The 16,258-nt window shown below is 54.3% G+C and overlaps 6 protein-coding genes across 6 annotated transcripts; 2 read left to right on the forward strand and 4 right to left on the reverse strand.

Annotated features, from left to right (window-relative positions):
- Window positions 1–353: 353 nt before the first annotated feature.
- EsH8_IV_000930 (uncharacterized protein) lies at window positions 354–2,208 on the reverse strand (the record flags this gene model as incomplete). Its single annotated transcript, XM_083265820.1, has 6 exons — window positions 354–1,107; window positions 1,165–1,276; window positions 1,334–1,443; window positions 1,510–1,802; window positions 1,887–1,954; window positions 2,133–2,208. 6 exons carry the CDS (start codon window positions 2,206–2,208, stop codon window positions 354–356), a joined length of 1,413 nt encoding a protein of 470 aa, XP_083124715.1.
- Window positions 2,209–3,310: 1,102 nt separating this feature from the next.
- EsH8_IV_000931 (uncharacterized protein) lies at window positions 3,311–4,246 on the reverse strand (the record flags this gene model as incomplete). Its single annotated transcript, XM_083265821.1, has 1 exon — window positions 3,311–4,246. One exon carries the CDS (start codon window positions 4,244–4,246, stop codon window positions 3,311–3,313), a length of 936 nt encoding a protein of 311 aa, XP_083124716.1.
- Window positions 4,247–5,073: 827 nt separating this feature from the next.
- EsH8_IV_000932 (Swr1p complex component Swc5) lies at window positions 5,074–6,162 on the forward strand (the record flags this gene model as incomplete). The annotated part of the gene is made up of 2 exons (XM_083265822.1): window positions 5,074–5,414; window positions 5,478–6,162. The coding sequence occupies 2 exons, from the start codon at window positions 5,074–5,076 to the stop codon at window positions 6,160–6,162; spliced, it is 1,026 nt and encodes a 341-aa protein (XP_083124717.1).
- Window positions 6,163–6,293: 131 nt separating this feature from the next.
- EsH8_IV_000933 (thioredoxin-like protein) lies at window positions 6,294–7,225 on the reverse strand (the record flags this gene model as incomplete). Its single annotated transcript, XM_083265823.1, has 4 exons — window positions 6,294–6,886; window positions 6,954–6,994; window positions 7,051–7,129; window positions 7,192–7,225. 4 exons carry the CDS (start codon window positions 7,223–7,225, stop codon window positions 6,294–6,296), a joined length of 747 nt encoding a protein of 248 aa, XP_083124718.1.
- Window positions 7,226–7,703: 478 nt separating this feature from the next.
- Window positions 7,704–8,885, forward strand: EsH8_IV_000934 (uncharacterized protein; the record flags this gene model as incomplete). The annotated part of the gene is made up of 4 exons (XM_083265824.1): window positions 7,704–7,797; window positions 7,872–8,032; window positions 8,140–8,472; window positions 8,574–8,885. 4 exons carry the CDS (start codon window positions 7,704–7,706, stop codon window positions 8,883–8,885), a joined length of 900 nt encoding a protein of 299 aa, XP_083124719.1.
- Window positions 8,886–9,424: 539 nt separating this feature from the next.
- On the reverse strand, window positions 9,425–14,409 carry EsH8_IV_000935 (chromatin segregase YTA7; the record flags this gene model as incomplete). Its single annotated transcript, XM_083265825.1, has 3 exons — window positions 9,425–11,113; window positions 11,161–11,439; window positions 11,500–14,409. The coding sequence occupies 3 exons, from the start codon at window positions 14,407–14,409 to the stop codon at window positions 9,425–9,427; spliced, it is 4,878 nt and encodes a 1,625-aa protein (XP_083124720.1).
- Window positions 14,410–16,258: the final 1,849 nt, after the last annotated feature.

The following is a 16,258-nucleotide window of genomic DNA, read 5'->3' on the forward strand; positions in this document are numbered from 1 at the left end:
ACGGTCAACTTGAACACCAGATCATCACTTCAACCTTACTGCTTTGAAAGACAACATACCTATCAGTTGCGCCAATCGATTCACGATATGTTCATTGATGTTGAATAGTGACATGAGCCACTAAAAGCTCAAGACTCTACTGCTACTGAATTACACATATTTGAACTCTCACTTCTCTATACATCACATCATCAAAGGGAATATAATGCTCTGTGCACTGGAATGAAGGATCGATTTGATCCACCTCTATGGAGTACCTGGTCTATGAATCCCTGAACCATCGAAACCATTCATCTCGATACTGCAAAGGTCAGCAAATGCTGCCGTCGCGCCAGTCTCCCAACAACAACAGTCTACCACTCGCGAATCTCGCCACCAGGGCCATTGAAGCCAGGGGTGACCCAGATCTCGCAGTTCTTCGAGAGCTCCCGCACTTTCTCCTCGTCGACCTCAATGCCCAGGCCAGGACCCTTGAGAATGCCAATGTAGCCGTCAACAGGGCTCCATACCTCGGGGTTCTTGATGTAGCTAGTGAGATCCTCATTGCCGACCATGGCATTGTAGTGGATGCCGAGGCTCATCTCCTGGATGCAGAAGTTGGGCATGGCAGTGTCCACCTGAACACTGGCAGCCAGAGAGATAGGGCCCAGGGGGCAATGAGGAGCAACAGAGACGTCGTAGGCCTCACACATGGCTGCAATGCGGCGGATCTCCGAGATGCCTCCGACGTGGGAGATGTCGGGTTGGAGGATGTCGATGCACTGAGCCTCCAAGAAGGGGCGAACATCCCAACGATGGTAGAGGCGCTCGCCCAAGGCAATGGGGATGGTGGTCTTCTGGGATAGAGCCTTGATGCCTCCAATATTCTCCGAAAGAAGAGGCTCCTCAATGAAGTAGGGCTGGTGAGGCTCCATGAGCTTGGCAAGCTGGCCTGCCATGGCTTTGTGGACGCGACCGTGGTAGTCAACCCCCACATCAAGGCCCATCTTCTTGACCGTCTCAAGCCTCTCCACGGAAGTAGCCAGGGCAGACGGAGAGTCAAGCCAGCCAAGGTCTGCAGTGGCGTTCATCTTGACACAGGTGAAGCCTGCGTCGAGGCGCTTCTTTCTTTGAGGGCGTTAGTGTCATTGATGGACTGGCTTGAGACCAAGGATTATAACTCACGCCATCAAAGCAACATCAGCAGGGCGATCGCCGCCAATCCAAGCGTAGACCTTGATCTTGTCCCGGACCTTTCCACCAAGAAGCTCGTAGATAGGAACCCCCAGCTTGCGTCCTGTTCAGTTATCAGCGAGGATTGTTATTGAGAATCACCTTGGTTGCCTATGCTTACCCTTCATATCCCAAAGGGCAATGTCGATGCCGGAGAGCGCGCTCATGAACACTGCACCTCCACGGTAAAAGTGCTTGCGCCAGGCTGTCTGCCATATGTTCTCAATCTCGCTGCAAGAACGTCGCATAATTAGTGTGACAAGTTAAATGTAGCTGTGACGGGAAGCTTCGACTTACTCGGCATCCATACCGACGAACTGGCTCTTGTAGAACTCAAGGCATCCCTCGACTGCCTGAGTATGACCCTCAAGGGTTGCCTCGCCCCAGCCGTAGTTACCATCCTCGTCAGTGATTTTGACGAAGAGCCAGCGAGGGGGGACTCGGAAGTATTCGATGCTCTTGATCGGGGCCATCTTGGCTTGTGTGAGTAATTTTATCGATGGTCGATGTGATTGTTTTTGTTGTTGGTGTGGTATGGTGTGATGTGTGGAGTGGCTGGTTGGATGAGGGGTGAGTAGAGGAAGAGCGCGCTTTATAAAGGAAGGTGAGGCTAAATTCACCAAATATTGATTCCCCGAGTGAGGAAGGAAGTGAGGTGTGGTGAACAAGCGTACCTGACGTTTATGCTCTTTGGGTGGGTTCTGTGAATACAGCGGCGAAGACCGAGATAAATCAAAAAATTCTTAGGAAGGTCAGTACCAACGAAACAGAGAATAAAGCCGATTTGCACAGCATCAGCGAGACAGGTTCTTAATTACTTCAAAGAAGTGCAGGTCAACACGATTTTCATTATTGCAATTGGCACGCAATTTAGCGGATCTGGATGAAGTTGATGGACAATATCTAAGTAACGAACTTACCCCAGGTGCAATTCAATCTTCTGCTGCCCTTCTTTGGTCTTTTCGTGTTATATAAAGATGTTTTATGTATTGGCATATAAGAACTTGTCAAGTAGGAGTGCCTTTGGTGTAAGAGATCAGGACACAAGCCTACCGTGGACGCCTTTGGGCAAGACTCTTGAATACCGACTATTCTTCTATAAGTCAGCGGCCTGACCGTGACCGAACTTGCGAACACCAAGGGCACATCCACTTAAACTTATAGAGGAACCTTGGTGAGTATTTGAGTCCAAAAATCCAGCCTCTACTGACCCGTATTTGCCACCCACGGACTTCCAGGAAGAGGGGAACCAAATATCTGACGCTTTCTTCACCTCATGTCCTGGACCTCTTGCGACACCTCCCGGCAGTCTCAATTTCACATCATGGCATTGTCAATGATGCAGCTCTATAAAATGAATCCAATAAAGGCTTAGCGTTCCTGCAGCTCGGGCAAAACCCACGTCAGTTATCTGTGCCAGTAAATCTATCGGTCCCACCTCCTGCTATGGGGAGGGCCTCTCAACTTACACATGTGATAACGGCTGCCGGTGGCATTGGGTAATGAAGCCATACGTGCAGCACGGCAATCAGCTAGTTTGCAGTGTCGAAAGAAATGTCTGGCATGTGCTCGCGACGGGCCAGCCTATCACTCGTTATTCCCTCCAAGGTGGGAAATCTTTGCTGCTGGGGCATGTTCAGGGCGGAACTATTTTCGGGGATATTTGCAGTTTGCTTCTGATAATGCGCACCGCTAAACTAGCGGCATGTCCATTTTGGAGGGTATTTGGTGAATTACCGTTTTAATGTGATCTGATCTCGGAGTTGGAAGACGGGGTCTACTGTGTTCGGCTCCGGTGTCGGTCTCCGTCCCATGTTATCCTACTTCCTGTTGTTCGGAATTCCTGGTATTACTATTCCGTCGGGCGTTGGAGCTCCAATTATTGTATCTAGACACAGCAAGCGCCCTCTTTCGCTTGCTCAAGGACCATCTGCCCCCGAACTTAGCTTTGAGGATCCAGGAAGCAATCTTCATTTCGGTATATATTTCAGTCTGATCTCTTCATTCTCGCGACAGCAAAGTTGTTAAACAAGAGCGTCTTATAGGGTCTGGTTGCTACTATGAAGACATACCGCCCGCCTTCTCATCCTGTAGACTCCTAAGCCGTAGATGCAAGTCGTTTCAACTCCTCTTGCTTCATCAGCTCTTGAATCTTTAGCCTCTCTGGCACAACCCGTTCCCTAGCCGCCGTTATCTTCCACTCGGGCAGTGACTTGGAGCCCAAGGCCCTCAAAGTCGCCTGCTCCACTAGACTGTACGACCCATCTGGTCTGTTGAACACATGGGGCTGCTTGAGAAAGACCGGGGGGTTGGTGATGACCCTGAGCCGCCTGAGGGGGTTCTGAGAAGCGCTGTGAAGCATCAGCGGGTGCAGCAGGTACACATCGCCAACCTCTCCATGTGCCTCCACGAAGTCGCTGCAGCTTCCGGCGAGCAAGTTAAACCAGTTGAGGTTTTTCTCTTTTGAAAAATCGGGGTGTCCTCTCGGGACCATCCGCGGGGATACGCCGTCTGGGTGATCGTACAGATGCTTCGCAACCTTTGGCATCGCTTCGGGACAGATGATCGTGCCGCCGCCGCCAGGAACGATATCCGTGAAGAGCGGTATCACGAGCAGCCCCTGTTCCGGGGAGTCAAGATAATGAACAAAGAAGTCTCCGTCCACATGCCAGTTGTCCAGCTCTCTGGGGTCGGATTCTTGTCCCTCGAACTCGTCACTACCGAGGTTGACAATGAGAGAGTCCCTCCACTCCTTCGACTCTGTTGCTACTCGTTCTTCCCCGCCGCATACCTCGCAAATGGCGGCCCAGGCTTTGGGTGCGTACTCGGAAACGTCAAAGGTACGGTGATGGGGCATATTTGTTCGGTGCTTCCACGTCGACTTGTCGTTAGGGTCCATACCCAGTCGCGTCCAGACGTCCTTCGTGACCCATTCCGCCTGCTCCTTTGTGAAGCAGTTGCTCAATTTCAACCAACCCGTATTCCTAAAGTGTTCTTTTTGAGCTTCGGTGAGAGGATCCACTGGGGACGTCATGATTGAGACACGGGGGAGGAAGAGAATCCGGACCCGAATTCTTCGGCAAACTTTGTCGCTGTCGCCGGTAGCACCACCGGTCCGAAATGATTAAGTGGGAAAAGCCGGCGAGGAGCCGCAGGCGAAGAAGAGTGGGCAGGAGAACAGTGATTAAAATAAAAGCCACGGGCGGTCAGAATATGAAGAGTTGGAAAGCAGCATAACGGAACAGAGGACACCGCCAGTTCACAATGAGGTGCTCAAGCAGCTGACACGATAACAGCCGAACAGGGGTGGGTTCAATATTCGATTCAATACGATTGGAATAAACGAGATGTGCGGTACGGTGTACTTGGAGAGGAACACAGTAAATATATAGACCCCCACGAGAGTGGCAGAAGCTCCAGCAGCCTGGACTCGTCAGGAGGGCCGGCTGATGCGGGGAATGCAAAGGCGGACCTGGCCCTGAGGAGATGCCGTTGAGAAGGCGCACATGGTCCAGCTAGAGCTAGAGAGATCGCGGCGCCGGTTAAATTCAGACACCGTGGGTCTTGTCGATCCCCCACCTAAGACAATGCAAGGTCATGACACCTTCAACCGGGTGAACTAAGTATAGATGGGGAATACAGGGGTCTACATTGGGCAAGAAGCAAGCAAAGTGAGGATTGTAGCGAGAAGCGTTGAACCGGCCGGGGAGGGTGATCTGATTGGTTCCATACCGAGACTCACCGAGATTTCTCGGTCAATGATTGTGCCGACAGGAACCGACCGAAGTTTGAAGTCCTGCACACGCGACTTTTGCACTCTCCAGCAGACACTGGATAATTCCCAGCCCAACCTCCTCAAAAATGCCTCCCCCGGAAACCATAATAGACGAAGAAGACTACGAGTCTTCCCAAGACTCGGATTTCGCCCCCGAGGACGCGGTCGCCGCCGAAGCCGCCTCAGAGGCTTCTGATTCGGAAGGCGAAGGTGACGATGCCGCGACAACGGCCACCACCAAACGGAGGCGCGACGCCGGCGGCGATGAAGCAGACGACGCGGGCTTCGAGAACTCGGGCGACGAGGCGTTGATAAAGAAGGCGAAGAAGAAGCGCAGGAAGGGGAAGGATGCAGATGCAGCTCGGGGAGAGGAGGACGAGGGTGGCGAAGGAGGGCTGGTCAAGACGCGGAGCATGCGCGCTGCAGAGTGAGTACACACGCGTTTTTGGGGGCCTGCTATTACATGTTCAGTTACTGACGCATTGCAAAGAAAAATAGAGCGCAAGATGGCGGCTGCTTCCGGGCCGGTGACGGTCGACGTCGACGCGATCTGGGCCCAGATGCTCGCTGGACAGACGGCGACACCGCCGGCCGGCGAAGACAAGACCGGAGAGGAAGCAGAACCCTCGTCTTCGAATCAAGCCGGCCCCGGCGCCGACACCAAAAAACCAGACGATGCCCCGGGAGGCGACCCTTCAGACATGATCCGTATCAAACGAACCTACAACTTCGCCGGCAAGGTCCACACGGAAGAGAAGCTGGTGGCGCGCTCCTCGGCCGAGGCGAAGCTCTACCTGGCCTCCCTCGACAAAGACGCAACTGCGGAGGCCGTGGGACCAGATAACGAAGAGCCTAAACGGGTTCTCAGGAAGGCATTTCGCTCGGCCTTCGAGCCGGTGATCGAAATCGTGAACCAGCGGTCGGATCTGAACCTGGGCATGACGGTGCGGATCAAGGCGAGAGAGAAGGAGGCGCAGGCCAAGAAGCTCAACACGGTCGAGAAGAGCAAGATGGACTGGGCTGGGTTCGTGGACAAGGAGGGCCTCAAGGACGAGCTCGAGCTGGCGGGCAAGGCCAAGGATTCGTATGCCGAGAGGCAGGATTTCCTGGCGCGCAGCGAGGCGAAGAGGGAGGAGGATTCCCGGCGGGCGAGAATGGCTGGCCGTGTAGCATAAAATGGCGGTTTCAGGGGTTTCATTCACGGTTGGAAGCTCTCGGGTACGGGCACGGGTACGGTTCGGCGTTCATTTACGGAAGAAACAAGAGATACCCCATTCAAAATATACATGTGCTCATACGGAGTCAACTACAGTTTCGAACCCTTACTCTGGGCTCCAGGCGGGAGGACGGCGATGTCCTGGCAGGGGACGCCCAAATATTCATACATGAAGTGAAACCTATCGCTTCCGAAGAAAGGCTCCCCTTGCCCCTGGTCGTTCACAGCCCAGAACCACGGTGCGCCGAACGCGCCCCGGTCAATCGCCTCCTGAGTCTTCACCTTGACGGAGTCCTTGATCTCCTGCGTCGTGGCCCCCTGCAGGATCTTCTTCACGTCTGCTTCGCTGAAAAGCCTGTCCTCGCCGGCGACTCCAGCTTGCGGTGGCGGGTACTGTTTCGGCGCATCAGCCAGCGCCTTCGCCAGGACATCGGGCTTGGTGAGGTTGAGGTTGGGCGGCTCCCAGAAGCAGTGGAGGAGCCAGTGCCAGGTCGTTTGGTAGGTGGCATCCGTGTATTCTTTTTTGATGAAGTGCAAAACACGGAGAGGCAGCACCGTCATGCTGCGCTCCATGAAATCGGGTGGCGTGGTGATACCAGGCTTTCCAACCCGAACGGAGGACCGACGGGCATCAAAGGTGCCATATTTTGCCTTTGCCGGAAGAGTCCATGGTGGTTTGTTCCCTAAAATTCGAATAAGTGTAAGAAGTGGGATGTATTTTTTACAAACGGTTATTCAAGGGTGACAAACCTGTGGCGTTATTGATAGCGCCAAGTAGAACCGGGTGAATGCTGATTAAAAGGATCAGTGAGTGACAGCCAGTGCGACGAGAGTTATGGGGACGGACTCTATCTGCACCCCATGGGCCGCAAGGAGATCCTGATTCTTGATTATGTGATAGAATGCGACATAGCTATACAGCGAGGCTTGCATCCGGGCATCAGCACGTCCGTTGGAGTCTCTTATCCAGTGTGGACCGAGAACATACCGATATCGATATAAGCATCGACTTTGCCGCCCATGTTGGTAGTTTTAACAGAGTAGAAGTAGTGAAATTACCCAGAATATCTACCGAAACGCGAATGAAGAATGAGATCAACCTATCGTCGTCGTAGCTCGTCTCGATGGCGTGATTATTATAAGAGGCGATAACATAGAAGGGTTGTATCTATGGCATGAAGTTGAGTTAGATGGTGTGGGGAACCTCGGCATAACTTGTAATCTGGGGTACAGGTGGCTCAAGCTTGGGGTAGCTTCCAGCCATTCCAGCTGACGATCACTAATACACATCTTTTGCCGAGCTCCGGCGACATGTTTACTATCGTTTCTCGACAACTCTAGTTTCTTAAATATTGCGGTTTCTTTAAGCGAGAGACTGCGACGCTATTGAAATAACCAAGCCATTACAACTCTCTCATCACATGATTTGACGTGGATTTGATTGACTGCATTCTACTCGAAGCCAGCACACGTACTGCTCACTCTCGGCCGACAGACAGGATGAGTGAAGGAAAACCAGTAGCTCTTGTAGTGGGCGCCTCCAGAGGCATCGGCCGGCAAATTGCCATCGACCTCGCAAAGAACGGCTACGCGGGTATGATTTTCCATCTCTATTGCAGCACAATCAACTTTGCGGGCTTGGGGATTAACTCGTGCTGGTTCTATTAGTCGTCGTGGCTGCGAAGACAACCAGCAATGCATCCGAGACTAATCCTTTCCCACCGAATCCCAATTCACAGCAGTCGACCATAAGCACTGTGGCCCGCGAAATCCATGAAGCCGGCGGCAACGCAACGCCCATCGCCGTAGACGTCCGTGACCAGGAGAGCGTCACTCGACTAATCCAAAAAACAATACAGGTCTCTAAGCCCCCCAAAACTCCCGCTCTTGCACCTTAAGCCCATCGTCGCTGTCCATTTCTAACACACCAATCCAGAAATACTCGCGCCTCGATGTCTTGGTATACAACTCGGGCGCAATCTGGTGGGCCTCCGTCGAGGACACGCCCCCGAAGCGCTTCCAGCTCATGCAACGCGTTAACCCAGAGGGCCTCTATCTCACCCTCCACGCCGCTCTCCCGCACCTCAAGCGCGAGGGCCGCGGCCGCGTCGTCGTCGTTAGCCCGCCCATTTATAGTCGCTTCTTCCGCGGCAAGACAGCCTATGCCATGGGCAAAGTCGGCATGAGCGTGCTGACCAAGGGCCTCGCCATGGACTTTGCCCGGCAGGGGTTGTCCGATATGGCCATTACCAGTATATGGCCTGCAGCGGTATGTCTGCAGCGGATCCTGTTCAAGCAAACCCCCTTGCCCCCCGGCACAGATTCTGGTCGTCGAGCACATCCCGAGTAAAGAGCTGACAGATGCGCTAGGCCATCGAGTCCGCCGCGACGCAGAAATTCCAGTCCGCCAACCCCGACGAGTCAAAGGACCTCAGAAAGCCAACCATTTTCTCCGACGCCGTGCTCGCGATCCTGCGGGCCCCGGCCAGCAAGGTCAACGGGGAACTCGTGCTGGACGAGGACTTTCTGAGAGACCATGCCCACGTGACCGACTTTTCGAAATATGCTCTCGTCCCAGGGTCGGAGCCGAGGAGGATCATGCCCGCAGAGTTGCCGGACCTAACCGTCAAGGAGCAAGACGACGAAGGGAAGAGATACGATAGCGCCAAGGCCAAATTGTAAAGGTAGCGATTCTAGAGGAACGAGGTGAATCAAGTTGATATCAAGCCCTGACGAATGTCACAAGTGGGTTCACAAGTCGAGCGGAGTTCAGGTTTCGGGAGAGGGCAATGGGAATACTTTTGCATTTACCGGGAAAGCGTATCATTTCTACCTATCGCGAGGATGTCCCCAGACCCTTGATTCTATCAGGTCTGCGGTATACATTCGTTCCTGCTCGTTTCCCTTCGCTTTGCCATGCGCATTCGTAGTTATCATGCCTAGGTAGATAGACACTCGTTGAGGAACTGATACTGCAATGCAATTTTCGTCTATTGCCTATCCCATGTTACGCAGATAGGATGCGGTGGTTCTCTCGATATAATGTACTTTATCACAAGAAAAAGGTCGTCCTGTCGCTCACAAACTAGACCATTTCCGTTTCCTTCCTCCGCCCCCGTCAACCTTTGTCTCCACCATGCCAAAACTCAGACACTGGAAATCAATGACAATGTACTAATTTACAAGATGTAGGAACACTCTTTACCTTCCACGTCCTCGCCTCATGACTCCTGACTCTGCTGGAACAGCCCCTGGATGTTCTCGATATCGCTGATCGTCTCGTTGAACACTTTTGTGAGATCACCGAGCACCTTCATGCGGTTCCACTCGTGCCTCGTCCTCCACATCTCATCCATGAGCTCGCGGTTGATCTGCTCCAGCTGCTCGATTGTGCATCCCGAAGTTCCCTCGGTCAACTCGTCGAGGAATTGTTCAACCTGACCCTCGTGGATGACGGGTTGCTGTTGCGAGGATGATGAGCCAGAGTTTCTAACGTCATCGCTGAGAGAATCGTTGAGAATGTTGACCAAGGGCATGGCATGCGATTTAGAGTCTCCCGAGCTCCTTGACTTGCTCGGTGATGACGTCTGGCTGCCGGGCGGATGGATGATTCCACGCGCCATGCCCTGAGCCTGGGAGTGTGGCCAAGCCTCGTCACTAGAAGTGGCTTGGCTTACAGGACCCATGCCGGCAGGTATCTGAGTGTCCTGAAGTTGCGAATTGTCACCCTGGCTGTATTGATCTGTGTGGAACCCGTTTGTTGCCTGAGTGCTCCACTTCTCCGTCGACCTGTCTGAAGGGTCTGACGTCTTAGTAGTGGAGGCATCGTTCGCCAACGCAGAAGGGGACATCCCCGGGGGCACCGTGGTGATGACGGATCTCTGGGACAACTGGTTGGTTCCGGTGTTTGCGCCTGTTGCCTGGTTCGCAGACCGGGGGTCTTGCGACGGCCATTGTGATGGCGGTTGCATGGAGCTATCCTGTGTCGTATCGTCGTCGACGCCGCTCATGTGCACGTCACTCTGCCGAGATGGATTGGATGCTCCATTGCTTTGTTGGTGGGCTTCGGAGCTGCCACCGGGTCCGGGGCTCATGACCTGGAAGCGAGCCATGGCATGACTTGACCCGGGGATCTGTTCGCCCAATGTAACCGGTCCCTGTGAGTCGCTGTCGTTCCCGCCAGCGACGTCGGACTGGATGCGATTGACAACAGACTGCATGGCTTTTCTCTTGCGGTCCTTCTCGGCTGCGGCCTTAGCGCGTTGGAGTTGTCTCTGGTGCAGCGCCTCCCAGTCCACCGTGCTCGTATTGCCCTCGATGGTTGCGACATCGACCTCGACATTGCTGACGAGCTCGTTTGCCTTGAGCGTTCTCTCCTTGTCGCCGATGTTCTTGGAGTCCTTGGCCAGAGATTTGATATCTCGAAGGAAGTCCTTTGGCCGACAGTAAAAGCCGTTTGACAACCGCTCCTCGATGGTCGTGGTTTCGAGGTTGAAGAAAGTTTTCCCCGTTGCGGTTTCGCGCAGCACATCGTCGCCGTATTTGTCCTTGACGATTTCGAATGGGCGAGGTTCGATGCCTGCAATGTCGGGATGGACATAATTGGGATCCTTCTCGATGAACAGGTAGTCCAACTGAGTGGTAGGTATGACGGGTTGCCTGAACTTCTTGTACTTCCTGTTGATCTGGTCCATGATTGGCTGCAGCTGCACCTTCAAGATGTTGAGGAGTTGGTGATCGCGTTTCTGCATGGCTTTGACTTCGTCTTTGGTAGGTACTTTAGGCGGCGGTGGCGGAGCAACTTGTAGCTGCTCCAAGACTCTCATCTTTCGATTGGCGGGATCGGGGAAGTCGGCGGGGCTCTTACGAATATGTTCGACGATAGCAGCGAAATACTCTCGCCGGTTTGGCTGGGTCAGGTTAGCGAAGCTCTTAAGCTGCTCTAAGAGACACTTACATGCTTCGGCCGTTCAATCTGCAACCGATTCTTGCGGGAGAATGCGAAGAGTTCCCGCACAAGTTCCGGAGCGAGCTCTTCTCCAGCTTCATATTCCGCGGTTGCAAGTACCAGGATAGGATCCGTAGGCGGGATCGACTTCAGCATGGCCTTGAAGGTGATGAAGGGCAGAGTGTCCCTCATGGAGGCGTACCACGAATCGATGCTTGGGATGTAGATGACGCTTGGCTTGTGCCTCTTGACTTCAGTGAAAAGGCTTACAATGACCTGCTCCATGGGCTGCATCAAGTTAGCAAGTAGAACGTAATTGGAACGTAATTGGGTTGAGACTAAACCTACCCGTCCATCGGCAAGCAAATTAGGAAGGCCAAAGTTCTGGACATGCACTCCCTCAAAGTGGTGCAGCAGGGCAGACGAGAGATAGCTTTGACCCATGCCCGTAAAGCCATGGATCAGGAATCGAGGACGGAAAATCCGAGTTCTTTCGAACTCTTGGTACAATGCCTCGCGTCCGAAGCCATGGTCCTCATCGTTGAATTGCTCATACATGGCCTCTTCCAGTGCTGTTAGCTTCTTCTTGCGAGGGAGCACCTCGTCCAGCGCTAGCTTGATGGAGCTGAACTGGTCCCGGAGGAGGGGCTCAACTCCCTTCGGCAACGGTGCTGCTCCTGTGCCAGCGGATCGCTCGGAGGATGGGATCATTTTCTTGATTGACAGCATGAAATCTGTCGCATGGATGCTGATTTTGTCCGCATTGACGATGAGTTTGTCCTGGGACGAGTAGATCTGCGGGTAGGTCCTCTGGATGGCATTGAGGGCGGCTTCCGTACAAAGCGCTCGAAGATCAGCACCTCCGTAGCCTTTGGTATTCTCAGCTAGCTGTTGCTTGAACGGCTCCGAAAGTCCCCAATCCTTGGTGTGGATTTCAAGAATTGACCGTCGACCCTGCACGTCCGGAAGCGGGAAGTAAAACTCTCGGTCGAATCTTCCAGGCCTCCTGAGAGCGGGATCAATGTTGTCTGGACGGTTGGTGGCACCAATCACAATGACCTGACCACGGCCATCCATGCCGTCCATCAAGGCCAGAAGCGTCGATACGATGGAGGCATGGATCTGCTCCTGCTTACTGGAGCGCACCGGAGCTAAACCGTCGATTTCGTCAAAGAAGATGATGCTGGGCTGTGTCCTTCTAGCTTCCTCGAAAAGCAGGCGCAGCTGCTTCTCAGCTTCACCAACCCATTTGCTTAGTGCATCAGCACCCTTTCTCATGTAAAAGGTGATCTTGCGACCACCAATGCCGACGGAATTGGCGAGGGCTCGAGCAAGCAAAGTTTTACCAGTACCAGGTGGACCGTGGAAAAGGACACCTCGAGGCGGAGTGACGTGGAACTTCTGAAAGAGCTCCGGGTACAGAAGGGGGAGCTGCACCATCTCCTTCAGCTGATCAATGTGGCCTTGGAGACCGCCGACATGATTGAAGTCCACATTCAAATCGACTCCAAGAGGGTCGGCATCTGCGAGTGCCTTCTGATTCTTGATCTTGCCGACGTTCGGGGTAGCACCTACACCCGCGTCTCCGCCCAAAGGCTGTGCAAGACCCGGGAGCAGTCCGGCTGGAGCAACGGCCGACGTGGGTGTCATGCCCACGTTGCCAGCCGCGCCCGAGCGCTGTCCCATCTCATCGTCGCTGCTGTCGGAATCGACACCTCCAGCAGCACCAGTACCCCAAGGGCCGGTAAGAAGCGACCCGGCACCGCCTCCACCTCCGAAGGGGCCAAAAGTGGTGTTGAGAGCACGGTCCCAAGCCTGGCCTGGGCCTCCGCGGCCCCCGCGACGGCGTGCCGGGGTCGGGGCAAGATTCTCGCCATCATCCTCCTCAATGTTAACGGCGGAGAGAGGCGGCATAAAATAATTCATCGGCTTCGCAGCAGCTCTGCGTCGCTTTGATGCCGTTTCTTGGTAGATGATGGCTGGCGAAGGTCGTCGTGTGCGACGCGAGCGCGAATCTTGTCGAAGCTCGTGAAGCTCCTCAGCCAGCTCATCGTGGTCTAGCTCGACTTCATCGCCGGATTCGGCACCGCGGTGCGAGTTCCGGGTGGATCGGCCCTTGGGCTTGGCGGCTCTACCGCGCGGAGCAGGGCTGTCGAAATCACCATCATCAATGTCGCCTGAATTCTTCTTGGGCGTGTCAGACATGTGAGCTCCATCATCTGCAGACTCTTCGCCGGGCTCGAAGTCACTACTCGGTTCCTGGACGGATTTTGACTTTCGAAGCCCGCCTCTGCGAGTTAAGCGTCGCTTAGGACCGTCGTCTTCAGCTTCAGCTTCAGCGTCGGCCTCAGGTTCTGGCTCGCCAGCTCCCGCACCAGATGCGCTGCCTCTCTTGGCCCGAGTCCGTCGCGTAATTGGACCCTCATCCTCGTCGTCGTCATCGTCTGCAGCGGCATCTCCCTTCACTTGCTCAGTCGATTCTTTGACGTCGTCCATTTCGGTATCCTTAGGCTCCACAGGCGCTTCTACAACATCGACGGCCAACTCATCTATGTCGGCGTCGGCGTCCTCGTCGCGAGGGCCGCTGCTCTCTTGTGTCGCCTCCTCGATCGTCTCGGGCGCCTTCTTGAGTCCCTTGATCGATCGAGAAGAGCGAGTCCGGGCCAACGCCTCCGGGCTCTTAGATCGCGAGGCAGGCCGTGCATGTTTGCCTGAATTGGACAGCTCAACATGCTCCTCGCCCAGCTCCTCTGTGCGAGCACGGGTCGACCGCCTAGTAAATGGTGCTGCGGCAGGGACAGGCGTCGTGGCAGTCTTCGGCACCCGTAGCTTGATCATCAAGCTGTCCTTCTTCTTGGGCTTTGGCAAATCCTCCGAGAGCACATCATCCGACTCTTCGGCAATGTCCGATTCTTCATCCTCGCTCTCCTTGTAGCTGTTGTGTTTTGTTGCGGCCTTTCTTGCGCGGCGACCAGCTGCATTAACAGGGGCATCCTCGTCTTCCGCGTCGTCTTCTGAGATAAAAGAGCCCTCATCTTGGCTATCGGACACATCGTCATCGTCGTCGTCTTCAATGTCCGATCCGCGGTATCGGTTAGTGCGGCGCCGGCCACCGGTGCTCTTTTGGCTTTTATGGCCGCGCGATCGCTTCTTGTTGCGAGCGGGGGGCGCTTCCGTGCCAGGCTCAAAGTTCTCATCATCCGAATCCGACTTATTAGGATCGAAATCCTCGATGTCGCGCTTTCGTTTCGACGGCATCGTGTCTGCGCTGGGGCTTCAAGGAGTGGGCGTGGTTGGGAGTGTTGCTGTCGCGTGTTTGGTTGTTGTGCACTCTCGGCGAGGAGCTACTGCTGCCTGGCGTCGCGAGCAAATATCTAGTTGCGTGTTGTCAGAACCAACGTGCATTTCAAGAAGAGAAGCAACCAGAGTTTAAGAGGCGAGGAAAAGATCAAGTTGGGGTTTATTGCAGCTACTGGAGAGTCGAAGCAAAGAAAGCCGTACCTGTGTCTTAGCACTCAGGGAGAATGCAAGAACAATGGAAGCAGGCGTCAGGTGTTGGTATTGGCGCAGCAGACCGCCATTGGAATTGCAGCAATCCGAACGCGAAAAAGTCGGGTCGGCCTCGACGTCGGCGGCCGTTGTCGCTGGAAATCTTGCACGGCAAGGGAAGATTATACCGTCGACAGGTGATAGAATCGGATTCGCTGAAAAATCACCATCGCGCGTTGTTGCGCGCCGTTCACTTGGGCGAGGAACGACGAGAGTCTGTTGTGTGGGTCTCACGTGCAGCGCCCACCAGCCACAGCGTACATGGCCCGAGCGTTTTCTGCTCTCAGGCTGCAAAACTTCCGTTTTCGGTCCCTGGACCCGTCTTTCATCAATTCAATGGGATACGGCGAGGGCGTCAGGATCTGATCAATTCCGCAGATTCGATGTGTTTTCCTTTGAAACGAAGCATTGCCATGGCGTTATACAACTATCGGCAGTCCAAGCAGCAGCCGGCGACCCTATCAACTGATATTCGTCTCGACCTAGAACGGTCCGAAGCATGCCAATCACCCTGCAAGGATTGACGGTGCTCCTCGGCGCACGAGGTTTAAAAAAAGTCGGGCCCGGGGGTAAGTGGGCGATGAGTGTCCACCACAAATTGTCGCATCGTCGCGGCCAAAGTACCACTTGAGGAAAAGAAGAGATTGGTATTACTTAGACGAAGTGCGACAACGGCCCTATGCATCTTACCATACGGAGGAAGCCTAAGTCAGGCAGCTGGGATCAGCACAACGTCCCTTATAGGCCCAGGAGTCGCGGCGCATAAATGAGCCAGACATCGAACGATCAACGGCAATGATGTCATTTCTCAATTTCAATCGCTGCCGGTCCTCAAATTGCCGTCTTTGAGCGCCAGTTGTCGTTGACAGCCTCACGACGGGGTCTTGGTGGGAGCTGAGCTTCGAGGTCTTGTCGGTCTGGGATTCTCAACCGCGGCGTCAATTTTTAGCCATTCAGACCAGAAAAGCACCATGGCCTCGGAGAGCATCCTCTTCATAGCAACTCGGTCTCAAGCTTCACCAAGTCGACCCTTCGATCAGCCCTACAGCTCCGAATCTGGGGTAACCCGCAAGCTTAAGTTTCCGGCGCCAAGGTCAGGAACGTGGCCGAGGAGCGTGGCTGGTGCCCCCCCTGGGCACTTGGGTCACCAGTGTGGTGTGTGGAGGCGTTCATGCCTTGCTGCCTTAGCTGCTTCGGCGCGCCCGACTAAGCAGGCAGCGAGATAACGAAACGTCACGTGCTGCGGCGCCGAGAACTGCAAACGACGCTAAACCTTCGGCGTCGTCCGAACATGCGGGACGGATATGACCAAACCATCGCAGCTGACGACACCCGCGTGCCGAGATACCGTCTAATTCGCCGACACGGACAGGCACTCATGGTCACGAGATCAAACCTTGCAAGCCGTGCATACGGTCGGTATCTCGCATCTGCCCTCTCGTGGCCTCAAAACGAACGAGGCTGTTTAACTGGAAGGACTTGATGTTTCCTCATTCGGCGAATATTGACTGGCCTCAAAGCCAGGGGATTGAGCCTATCCCTTGCATTGACTTTGAGG

Source organism: Colletotrichum jinshuiense, chromosome 4 (assembly GCF_051148585.1).
Source record: "Colletotrichum jinshuiense chromosome 4, complete sequence".
In the NCBI taxonomy this organism is placed as follows: domain Eukaryota; kingdom Fungi; phylum Ascomycota; class Sordariomycetes; order Glomerellales; family Glomerellaceae; genus Colletotrichum; species Colletotrichum jinshuiense.